This window comes from Gadus morhua, chromosome 6 (assembly GCF_902167405.1).
Source record: "Gadus morhua chromosome 6, gadMor3.0, whole genome shotgun sequence".
NCBI classification, from domain to species: Eukaryota; Metazoa; Chordata; class Actinopteri; order Gadiformes; family Gadidae; genus Gadus; species Gadus morhua.
The window spans coordinates 18,345,641-18,357,871 of record NC_044053.1 but is presented as its reverse complement, the minus strand read 5'-3'; the positions used below and the strand labels follow the sequence as shown (position 1 = coordinate 18,357,871).

The 12,231-nt window shown below is 47.4% G+C and overlaps 1 protein-coding gene across 2 annotated transcripts in view; it reads left to right on the top strand.

Moving 5' to 3' along the window:
* The window catches only part of taok3a (TAO kinase 3a), a 51,980-nt gene that overhangs the window by 38,304 nt on the left and 1,445 nt on the right, over window positions 1-12,231 (top strand). Inside the window, exons 13-19 of one of the 2 annotated variants that reach the window (XM_030359208.1) lie at window positions 1,222-1,347; window positions 5,165-5,401; window positions 6,845-6,973; window positions 7,748-7,951; window positions 8,643-8,882; window positions 9,371-9,583; window positions 10,159-10,341. In XM_030359208.1, the coding sequence (XP_030215068.1) occupies window positions 1,222-1,347; window positions 5,165-5,401; window positions 6,845-6,973; window positions 7,748-7,951; window positions 8,643-8,882; window positions 9,371-9,583; window positions 10,159-10,341 (1,332 nt within the window). Of the gene's footprint in view, window positions 1-1,221; window positions 1,348-4,015; window positions 4,202-5,164; window positions 5,402-6,844; window positions 6,974-7,747; window positions 7,952-8,642; window positions 8,883-9,370; window positions 9,584-10,158; window positions 10,342-12,231 lie in introns of those variants that run through there. The other variant, XM_030359210.1, reaches the window with a different exon arrangement.

Here is a 12,231-nt window from a genome sequence, read left to right as displayed (position 1 = left end):
GCAGTTTGAAACACAAAATGGAACATAAATAACCAGAAGAATATATGATGCGCGCACCTGGACTTAAAAAGATAATTAGCCAGCCACTTGTGAAGGGTTTGCCTTTGTCAGGAAGACTGGAGATAAACAGACAAGAGTGAACCTCAGATATAAATGAAACGTTAACATCCTGATTTCAAACATGCTGACCCTCACACCAACAATCTCAAAGCCCCCCCACCACCCAGATGATCCCACAACACAGTAGTGTTTCACCAGATGTACTTCGCTGCATTCAAGAACGCAGTTGATTGGCTCTCCATCAGTCACGCACACACACAGGCTGTCCCCGAGGGATAACTGTGCCATCAATTAATAGAAAACTACCCACAGACCCACACAGAGGGGGAGAAGCCCTCCAGGTTTTCCAGACTGTATTAAAGAACACATGCAACCTTGTTGTCTCTGGGCTGAAACCATGGTAACGGATCGACGTACTCCTGGCTCTGCATCGCCTCGGCTTCCTCAGCGAGGCCATTCACGGCGGGAGAACAAAGACACATGTCTGCAGACACACACAGTGCCGCGTTGCTCGTTCATCCAGCACACACACACACACACACACACACACACACACACACACACACACACACACACACACACACACACACACACACACACACACACACACACACACACACACACACACACACACACACACACACACACACCCACAACCACCACACACACACATACATGCTCTCCAACATCCCTCCCAGGCACAACCCATCTCTGTAGACAAAGGTCAAACAGGGCGCTTGATGCCTTGAGTATCTTTTGAAGGAAGAAAAGTAAAAAGACAGGCAAGTTCGTCCTTTGTCGACTCTTTGTGGTTTTGACGTGAGCATGAATTTCCGTGTCATGTCGAAAACTGGCAGCCATTGTGTCTTTATGAGTTTTGGGGCATGTCTAGAACGAGGCAGATTGACATGTGGGAACAGGAACAGAAGAGACAAATAGAGGATGAGCTGTACATCTTGGTAGTACCGCTAGTTATCCCACATAGAACCGTCACTCTAGTTTGTACAAAACACAAACTGTTTCTTTATGTTAATGTTATTGTGTGTGTGTGTGTGTGTGTGTGTGTGTGTGTGTGTGTGTGTGTGTGTGTGTGTGTGTGTGTGTGTGTGTGTGTGTGTGTGTGTGTGTGTGTGTGTGTGTGTGCGTGCGCGCGTGTGCCAGGACCACTGGGATGAAGCTCTCCACAGGGACCAACGGCAGGAGAGGTCGTCTTCCTCAGACCGGAGCAGCGAGGGACAGAACTACAGGAACCAAGGCCGCTTCGCCACCATTAAGTCAGCCTCACTGGTGAGCTCAAACAGGAGCACCTTTATTGATAATAACAACAACCTGGGAGGATTGAAAGGAGCTATGTATCCAAAGAGAGCTTGATTGAAATCCATCTTCAGCAAAAGCATAACAACGTTCAGGAAGGAAGCAAGGAGAAATACTGTATGCCATTGGTTGTGTCATGAAAGACCGCTTCTACGAAAGGATGCGGTTGTCATGGTTTCAGTTGGCTTGTGTACTGGAAGATCTGAAAGAACTGGGCAACATTGTATGAAAACAAATAAAACAAAATGAGTACCAAATAAAGGCCACTCAATAAAGAGGATGCAGAGTTGCCAGCATTAGTCTGGAGGTCCTTCAGTCTGAACTGTTGCTTTTTCGCTGAAAGACACTGGCTCTTTTCCAAACATTTCTAAAAGACGTACAGGGGTTAACATTGTTTCGATGAGCTTGCTCGTCGAGACGGAGTATCTCTCAGACAGCCCTGAGGCCCCTCCATCTCTCCTTTTAGTCTCGGTTATGTGTTTCACTTTCTTACAGCCTTCACCACTCTCCCTTTCCTGGTTATTCTTTCATTCTCTTTGATTGTCGTTCTTTATTCATCTATATCGATCCATTTATCTATATCAATTATCCATCAATCTGTTACATCTATCTATCTATCGTTCTATCGTTCTATCGTTCTATCGTTCTATCTATCTATCTATCGTTCTATCGTTCTATCGTTCTATCTATCTATCTATCGTTCTATCGTTCTATCGTTCTATCGTTCTATCGTTCTATCGTTCTATCGTTCTATCTGTCTATCTGTCTATCTGTCTGTCTGTCTGTCTGTCTGTCTGTCTGTCTGTCTGTCTGTCTGTCTGTCTGTCTGTTCTATCTATCTGTTCTATCTATCTGTTCTATCTATCTGGTCTGTCTGTCTCCCACACACACACACATACGCATGCGCACACACCATTTCCAGGTTGTACTCTGCATTGTGATGCTTGCTAGTGGATTCCTCCTCCTTGTCTTTCTCACTACTACCCGTTCCCCCGCCCCCCCTCTCCATTCCCATGTCTGTTGTCATGGTTGCGGCGCTAGTAAGCAGGCAGCAATAGTAAATGTGGTGCGTGTGTGTAGGTAGATGTGAGTGATGGTTCTGTTTATGTGTGCAAACGTCTAAATACAAATTAACACGTGTTTCCAAGCAACACTACCCCTGTAGCTCTCAAGTCCTTCTGTGTGTGTGTGCGAGTTTGTGTGTGAGTGTGTGTGTGGGCCATCCTCTATATGATCTGTATATAATGTCAACGTTAGAAATACTGTGCCCCTCACAGGAGACCAAGCGATGACATCACTGCCTCGACAGAGAGGGAGAGAGAGAAAGGGAGAGCAAAATAGAGTCAAACCAGGGAATTGAAGGATCAACGTGTAAACAAAAGGGATTTGAAGAGAGATGGGGACCATTAGTTTGATCATGTTTTTTATTGTGTCTTTTCTCTTTTCAGTATATTCTGTATCTCGTAGATAACCCTATGCCTCCATTGTTTTATTGTAAGCCGATTAGGGAGCCCGGAAAATAAAGAGCTGAAAAAAAAAAAAAAAGAACATTACCATTCAATTCAAAGGGAAGTTAGGGGGTCTTGAAGGAAAATGATGGAAACATGAAGGACACGATGAAGATAGGATAGTGGATGGTGAAGTCCACTGTGTAGACCAATGAAGGAACGAACCCCAATGCAGCAATTTGTACATTTTCTCCACTTCGCACACTCCTGGAGCAGCAGAGCATCAATAACCTCATGTTGAGGCCTTTTATTCGCTTATTGGCAAGGGTTGAAGCCTTAATCTAAGCACCAGGTTATAGCAAACAAACCACAATTCTAACCAGTATACTAGTGTTCACAAGGTGTCCTTCTAGATATGTGTGCATATCTAGAAGGTTCAGTTCGGTACAGTTCCTGAACAAGGGAGATGAGACGATCAGCTCCACCTCCCTACCGCTCACTGCTACATCCACAGGAAGAGAGCAGGCACCCAATATGAGTGTTTATAGAATATTATGCTTCTTACTCAAAGCCTGAAGACATAACCACATGGAACCAACATTTTGAATGCTGTCTCCAAAAAAAGAAAAGTGCAGAAAAAACTGAACTCAAAACCTTCTCCTTCACTTTCCGTATTCCTGTAAAAATTAAGAGGATCAGAACGCCGTTCGACGAGCCCTGTGCGGGGAAAAAGGAGAACCATCACATGACCTGACTTGGCGCTTTGTTTGCGGCAAGTGACTGGGATTAGGAGAAGCTATTACAGTAGGGGTATTGATTCAGCAGCAGATTACGGCTCTACTCCACCTATCCCCCATCCCCCCCCCCCCTCCCTAAAGTCACCAGCCCCCTCCCCACCCAGTCGCCACCCCCACCCCCGCGGTGTGGACTCCTTCTCAATGAGGTATTCATGTGACCCACCTGCTGCCCGCCTCTCAGCGCGGGTGCCACTGAAGAGCGGCTCTGTGCTCCCGTTGGCCCGTGGACCCAGCAGCCTCATTCACAGTTCACACGCCTGCCTCTGCCGCCACCACCGCCGCTGCCCGGGGTGTGCACCGGTTAGGGTGTCGTTGGACTGGGAGAGAGAGAGAGGGGGGCGCAAGGTGCGGGGGGGGGGGGGGTGGGATCCTTGTATGACGGTGGGGGTGGGGGTGGGGATCTTGGGTGGCATCAGAGCTCAGACTGGGGTCTGACGGGCGTAGGATGCACCACACAGCCTCTGGATGCTGGCGCGCTGGGCTAACGTTGCCATCATGTTTGGCCTAAAGAGCTCGGGGGGAAGTTATGAGAAGATGAGGAGCGAGTATTACCTGGATGTGGAGAACCCCTTCTGCGCCCAGGTCGGTGTGAGGGCGCCTTTGCCCCCTTTTGTTGTTTGTTTGTTGTGGGGAAAGTTTTGGAGTGACAGCTCAACCGTTAAGCTCGATGGCAATGCGGAGGGATTGATATGCAACCGCTTCTTAGAAAGAATGGAAAACTATTGCATGTTTCAATTTGAGTTAATTATTTCATTTTAGTTTATTTGTTCATTGCTTATTTGTTTTTGCATAGAACCTGCTAGTCATTGCTGTGTGTGTGTGTGTGTGTATGTGTGTGTGTGTGTGTGTGTGTGTGTGTGTGTGTGTGTGTGTGCGTGTGCGAGATCTATGGTTGTTTTGTGTGTCGTGAGCCTTTGGTTGTTAAATTTCCCAGGAATTATGTTCACGGCACCTATATGATATGTGTGTTCAAAGTTACGAACCTATAGACATTAATTCAATTGCATAGTTTACGGCAACAGAACTCCAAATTGCCAGTTATCCTGTCATCCTAGGCAACATTGTTTCTGGAAAGCCATCGTAGGCAGGGTCCAGACGGGTCTAGTTTGTCTTCATCTCACACCTCTTCAGTCTGAAGCGGTCAACCCATGATGATGCAGGACATTTGGGAACGTAGCCACCCAATATGGGAATTCAGTTGTTTTTACTCATTCAACGTGTTCTTCGGTTTAGAAATGAAGAAAGCTGTCCGGTTTAGATTATATTGCTTTTCGGTTGGTAACAAAGCCTTGCTATGATTGGAGACTTTGAGAGGCCAGCGCCAAGCAGGTCAAAGTTGAAATAGTTTTAACTTTAAAGCGCAGCACCAAGGTGGGGAACCGGAAGCCCAGGGTAGCGTCAACATAGGCTGGGCTTCAACGCTCAGTTCCACAGGAATACATTGTCAACGCTGGCAACGAGGAACACTCACAATCATCGAGGTGTGTATGGTCCATCATTAACCCTTTGCGCCCTAACCCTTGGTTCTGTAACCCCCACCACCAGGTAACCAAGCAGATCCACGAACATGAGCAGGAGAGCGAGCTGCGGGAGCAGATGTCCGGCTACAAGCGCATGCGACGGCAGCACCAGAAGCAGCTGATCGCCTTGGAGAACAAGCTGAAGGCCGAGATGGACGAGCACCGGCTGAAGATCCAGAAGGAGGTGGAGACCCAGGCCAACAACGCCTACATCGAGCTGGAGAAGCTGGCCAAGCGACACATCGTGCACACGGAGAGGGAGGTGAGGGGAGGCTTGGGGCTGATAATGACCAGAGTGTGCAGGAGGAGTGAAGGCCATCACAGCTGGACAGCCAGCCAACAGACCAAATCAATAACATCCTGAAGACAAGCGATCGGAGGATTCCTCCGGTTGGGCGTAAATAAATGTTGTATGGTACGAAAACATACAGAGGAGAAGGTTAGCCAGTCAATGGAAAATTCACATTCGCATCAATATTCAATATGTCCTGCGTTAGTGGGAATAAGTGACTCCCACCCGTCCCAATAAGTGAATCCCAGAACAGAGGCTTGTTCCATTGGCATGGGGCAAAGGGTTTGTTCATGCTTCAGTTATATACACCGTGCAGCCTTGGGTAAATTAAGAAAGAGTGCAGGGTTTTTTCCCACTGCTCGCCATCTTGGTTCAACTATCCATCTGGGGTACTAAAAAATAAGTTCATGATAGCAATGGTGATTGCACTACCGAATCTCACCTGGCACACATAGTGGTACCCACCAAGAAGTGCTAGTGAAGAGAGTTGTAGCTATCAATATATGCTAGTGAAGTTAGTGCTAGCTACCGCTATGTGCTAGGGAAGAAAGTGGCATCTCCCACTATGTGCTAGTAAAGATAGAGGTATCTAAGGCTATGTGCTCGTCAAGATTGAGGTAGCTACCGCTATATGCTATTGAAGATAGTGGTACCAGGCACCACTGTCAATGCCTGTTCTATTTTGAATTGATGAAACAAATCCCCTTTTTCTGAACAAGTTTGAATGTTAAGGTTTTGAGTTACTTTTCACGGCAACAATGAAACAAAAATAAGAGACGTTATTTATTATTTTCTCAAAACCCGATACCACATGAGTCACCACCCCGTACCGGGTCCCGACCCCAAGGTTGGGGACCGCTGCCATAGGGGCTGAAAACAAACTGCATAGCTCTGTGATAAGCATGCAGCACAAGGAACCAGTGATAGAACATCTGCTCAAGGGAACCGCCTGCTGGCTTCACATGCACAAACATCCATCCACAACACGTGGCCAGGACAGATGACTACACTAGAACTACTACTACTACTACATATTTAGGAGTTGCTTGGATCACAAGTTAACTGCTGCTATTTAAATATAAGGGAGTGTACTGTATAATTAGCTTATCTTAATCTGAACATAGGATTTTGGTTAAAAATACAGTCCAACACACTACAAGTACTTCAGAGTTAATATGAGGCTTTGAATTAAATAATCACGTGTGAACCTTGGTGATGTATTAGTCATCTCAGTTAGTCTACATTGGTTAGCTTACCAATTCAGGCTACTCTAAGCTAGCCCTCACCGTGTGTGTGTGTGTGTGTGTGTGTGTGTGTGTGTGTGTGTGTGTGTGTGTGTGTGTGTGTGTGTGTGTGTGTGTGTGTGTGTGTGTGTGTGTGTGTGTGTGTGTGTGTGTGTGTCTCCTCTCTCAGATGAAGACCACGTTGACGGATGAGAAGAAGTTCCAGCAGCAGATCGTGGCCCAGCAGAGGAAGGAGCTGACCACCTTCCTGGACACCCAAAAGAAACAGTACAAGCTCTGCAAGGAGAAGATCAAGGAGGTCTGCACATGTTTTGGCCTTTCTCTCTTCTTGTTGTTCTTCCACCAGCTCCACAATTCCTCTTGCATCTCCGCCTTCTCTGGCGCTCGTGACACACAGCCCCGTGTGCCGTTCAGAGCTCCATCAGGCCCTCCTCCCGGCACACACACACCGACACACCTCCGTTGACTCACCCTTCCTACTCACCCTGCATCTACAGACACGTGCATGTAAACACGCACGCACGCACACGCACGCACACGCACGCACACGCACGCACGCACACGCACGCACACGCACGCACACGCACGCACGCACGCACGCACGCACGCACGCACGCACGCACGCACGCACGCACGCACGCACGCACGCACAGGTTTGATCTGAGTTTGAGTCAGGCTTTGTTGTAATCTGTTGTCCTTTAACAAACCAAAGTACACTCGCCTTACCTTATCCCTCACAATCTCAGCAAGACTTCCACTGTTTGACTTGAAATAAACACTGAGCAGGACGTTATCCATATTTTACAGACCCCAAAGATTTGCAGCTATCAAATACTGACATTATCCTTAACATTGTATTGTTGACCAATAGAATGCAGCGGTAGAACGAACATGCCCGTTTTCGTTTCGGGTTTCATTTAACTTCCAAGTCTAAAGCTTAACAAAACATCCTTAACCCAAGCTTCTCTCCTCGTCTCTCCAACCTCGTCTCCACACCGACCTGCGACCTCAACCCCCGACCCCCACCCCCTCACCACACACCCACGCCCACACCCACACCCTGTCCCACCAGGAGATGAACGAGGACCACAGCACACCCAAGAAGGAGAAGCAGGAGCGCCTGTCCAAGCACAAGGAGAACATGCAGCACTCGCAGGCGGAGGAGGAGGCTCTGCTCCTGGGCCAGCAGAGGGTCTTCTACGAGAGGAACTGCCGCACGTTCAAGCGCAAGGTCATGCATAAGAGGCACGACTTTGAGCAGGAGCAGATCCGCGAGGTGGGGGGGGGCCGGCGTCTCACACAATAATGATGTTTTGTCACGAGACATGGATGAATGGATGGATGGATGAATGGACAGTGGAGCAGTTAACTTGTGAATTCCACTGCAGCCAAATAGAAGTTGGCAAAAACAAATTGAAGTTTTTCTCACAGAGTTTGCTGCATGCCATATTTTAAGGTGTTTACTTGGGTAAAGAGGAATGTAAGCATATTAGCGAATAAGCAAGGCGCCAACGCAATAATCTGCAAATCTCCTTGTGTGAAATACAAGGAAATTTAACAAAAGGGTTCTGTTGCGCAATCGGCCTGAACTTTTAATGAGGTTTTCGACAATGTCCCTAAAGCTTTGTATCGGTATCTGATAGTTATGGTGAATATATATCATATATTATAATTTAGTATATGTGATTTTTTTTATCAATTGAGTTTATAAATATCAGTAATTGCCTGCTGTTTAGAGACAATTCATTGGTGGGGGTCAATATGGGCACTGCATGCAAATATAAGACACAAAAGTTGGTAAGGAAATGCTAATATAGACAAAATTTGCAGATGTACAAAAAGAATTATAGGCAAAGAAAAGTAGAAAAAACAATAATATTTATGTATGCCATGTCATTTATAGCACCATTACGTTGCTGTCCTTTCCCCCATCCTGATCAGCGTTGCCTCCTCGCCCCTCCATTCAGGAGCTCAACAAGAAGAAGACCCAGAAGGAGATGGAGCACGCCATGCTGATCCGCCACGACGAGTCCACCCAGGAGCTGGAGCAGCGGCAGCTCAAGACCCTGCAGAAGCTGCGCATGGACCTGATCCGGCTGCAGCACCAGACTGAGCTGGAGAACCAGATAGAGTACAACAACCGGCGGGAACGCGAGCTCCACCGTAAGCACGTGCTGGAGCTCCGGCAGCAGCCCAAGAACCTCAAGGTGAGTGGGCCTCGCGCCGGTCCGACCGCAGCCTGAACACCGGGCCTCCAGCAGGGTCCGACGCTGGTCTTGGAGACCGTGGATCCGGATGCTTGGAAGACAGCACTGCTTAGGGAACTTAACTGCAATGTTTACATGGATCATTGCGACCTTCTGTCCATTTTTGACGACGCGTCACAAATATGAGACAGGATAGAGGGAGACACTGGACACTGAAGGGCTGTAATAAAGTAGCTTGTTGTGTCAATGGATGGTCCAACGTTGATTCAACTCTACTTTTAGAGTAGTACAGGGAGCATACTTAATTAACCAAAATGTGTATTAAACTAGCTAACATGTGTTAGCTAAAACCCTAACTAGTATAACACTTATTAACACGAGTACAACACTAGCTGACATGATTATGCCACTAACTATCTAATTCAGCTTGTTTCCATTATCCTCCTGATCTCTGAAACGTTGAACCCCTCTGATTCCCCCCCCCCCAGTCCCTGGAGTTGCAGATCAAGAAGCAGTTCCAGGACACGTGCAAGGTGCAGACCAAGCAGTACAAGGCGCTGCGCCACCACCAGATGGAGGTCACTCCCAAGTCGGAGCACAAGGCCGTGCTGAAGGCCCTGAAGGAGGAGCAGACGCGCAAGCTGGCCATCCTGGCCGAGCAGTACGAGCAGAGCATCAACGAGATGATGGCCTCGCAGGCGGTGAGCTGGCCCAGGGTGGTGGCGGGGCTGGGTTGGTGGTGTGTGGGTTGTGGTGGCGGTGGGGGCATTTTTTATGGAGTGGTTGATGAAAATATGAACATGGCGCTAAACAAAGAAACAACATCATTGTTTCATCACTGTGTGTATATCACTTCGATTATTATTATTTTTTTCTGTAAAAAAGTCTCTGGGCAAAATTTTATTTTAGAAATGAGTGAAAGGGGTTCCAATTGTTGCTCAATCTTGGTTTGTTTTTGGTTTCTTGTGTGTCTTCTCTTTCTCTATGTCCATCTATATTTCTCTATCCCTCTCTCTCTCTCTCTCTCTCTCTCCCATTCTCTTTCTCTCTCTCTCCACCTCTCCTCCATCTCTCTCGCTTTCTCTCTGCTCCCCTTTCCCGCCATTTCTTCTCCCCCTCCCTTGGTCCTCCATCTTGTCCGTCCCAACTCTTCCACTGGGCTTCCCTTATCATTCTCCTTGGCCTTCTCCGCTCTCTCTCTCTCCATCCCTCCATCTCTCTGTGCGTTGTGCGTTGTGCGTTGTGCGTGTGGTTTGGCCGGTTGGGCCCACGCCAGCTGCGACTGGACGAGGCCCAGGAAGCGGAGTGCCAGGCTCTGAGGCAGCAGCTGCAGCAGGAGATGGAGCTGCTCAACGCCTACCAGAGCAAGATCAAGATGCAGACGGAGGCGCAGCACGACCGCGAGCAGCAGAAGCTGGAGCAGAAGGTGTCGCTGCGCCGCGCTCACCTGGAACAAAAGGTGAGCGTCTGGAGGGCGGGGGAGGGGGCAGGGGGCTAGTGGGCTGGACCTGGGGATGGGAGGCAGGTATGAATGGGAGAGGGGAGGGAGGGAGAGAGACATGGAGGGGTGGGATGGGTGGATGGGTACTTGTCTCCTACCCCCTAGGTCAGTGGTTCTGACCTAGGGGGTACTATTGTACCCCCTCTAAGATATCTTAGTATTACCCCCTTCACCGACACATACAATTTTTGGGAGAAGGAAAAAATAAAATGAACATAAATGTGCGTTCTATTTGGCAGTGTAAATATGAAAATTAAAAGGGTGCAAATACTATCGTAAGAATACAATTTAGTGAGAAACATGGGCCTTTGCTTCATGCTACTGTTAGCTAATTTCTCCCCACATAAGAAGCACAAAGCCAGGGGTGGGTCAGAGCATGTAGAGGGGAATCCCATTAATGTATATTCCTCCTGAAACTGAGGACATTGTGGTGTTTCTGGAAGCGCTTTCTTTTTCACAGATTCTCCTTCTACCTTGTTTTCAGGTATATCTTTCAACCATATTTTTCTTGATTTTCTATTGTCTAGCTTTAATAATTAAAGCTCTGGGTGAGAAAAATATATGGTTAGCTTTTATTTATTTTTTCTTAATTTCTGATTACCCCTTGCAGTACTCCAAAGTACCCATAGGGGTAGTGTACCCCCATTTTAGACACATACACACAGTTCGCTTGCCGCAGGTGGTGGTGAGACTGGCATGCTTTCTTCGTCGGAGAGCAGATGTCATTTGTATGTGTACATCTTATCTAATCCTCATTGGACAGCTAATGTTCGCAGTACATTTATATGACATTCATGTGCGCATGTGTGGGGACCATGCCCTAGTTCATGACACACTCATTGAGTGATGACTTTATCATGTACATCAACCGCCTGAGATGTGATTGGGTACATATATGAATACAATGTAATGTGTATGATTGTGGTCTCATTTCATCAGTAGTCAGCTTCATAAAACTGAGGTGAGATTAAATGTCCACAACGAAATAGAAAGTAATTCTGTTTAAATGTAATGTACCAACCATCGTGGTAAAGATCCTTGTGTCCCATTTGTATTGATAAATGATCTCATGATCTATTATCAAATCATATTCTTATTGTAGGCGTACTTGTTGTGTAACGTTGGTCTCTTATACAACTATGTGCGCACATTAAACACTTGCCAGGACACATCCTACTTTAGCCATCATTTAGTCATCTTCCCTTCGAAACAATAACGCGAAATGTGATGATTAGGTTTCAACAAGAGTTGCTTTCTGAGTCAAAGACGTCATCGCTGCAGTAGTAGAAAGACGACAACAAAGAGAAGAAGCCCAAGCCGTTCAGGAGTCCAATTGACCCGGTGGTGCCGTCTCAAACTGCGGGGTGTTGTCGCCACCTGCTGGCTGCGTTGGGCTCTGCGCCCTGAGATAAGGATGATGTCATGCTTCTAGAAGCAGCATTCCTCCGTTCTTGGTCAGAGAAGGTGGTGGAGTTTTCTGGGCATGCTCAGTCGTTCTCTAAGATTACCGTATTGCGTTTCATGTTCCTTTGTCTGCACCTGGAGAGTGCTTCGATGACGTCAGGGTTGTTGCCTTCAGGAAGTGTAAACTCCATCAGACAGGTGGATGGTAGGGCATAGATAACGTATCATGATGGTTCTCTCCCCACCAGAGTGTGTTGTTAACTAACTACACAAGACAGGCAGGGTTTAGGGCATAGATAACATATGAACATGATGGTTCTCTCCCCACCAGAGTGTGTTGTAAACTACACCAGACAGGCAGGGGTTAGGGCATAGATAACGTATCATGATGGTTCTCTCCCCACCAGAGTGTGTTGTAAACCACCCCAGACAGGCAGGGGTTAG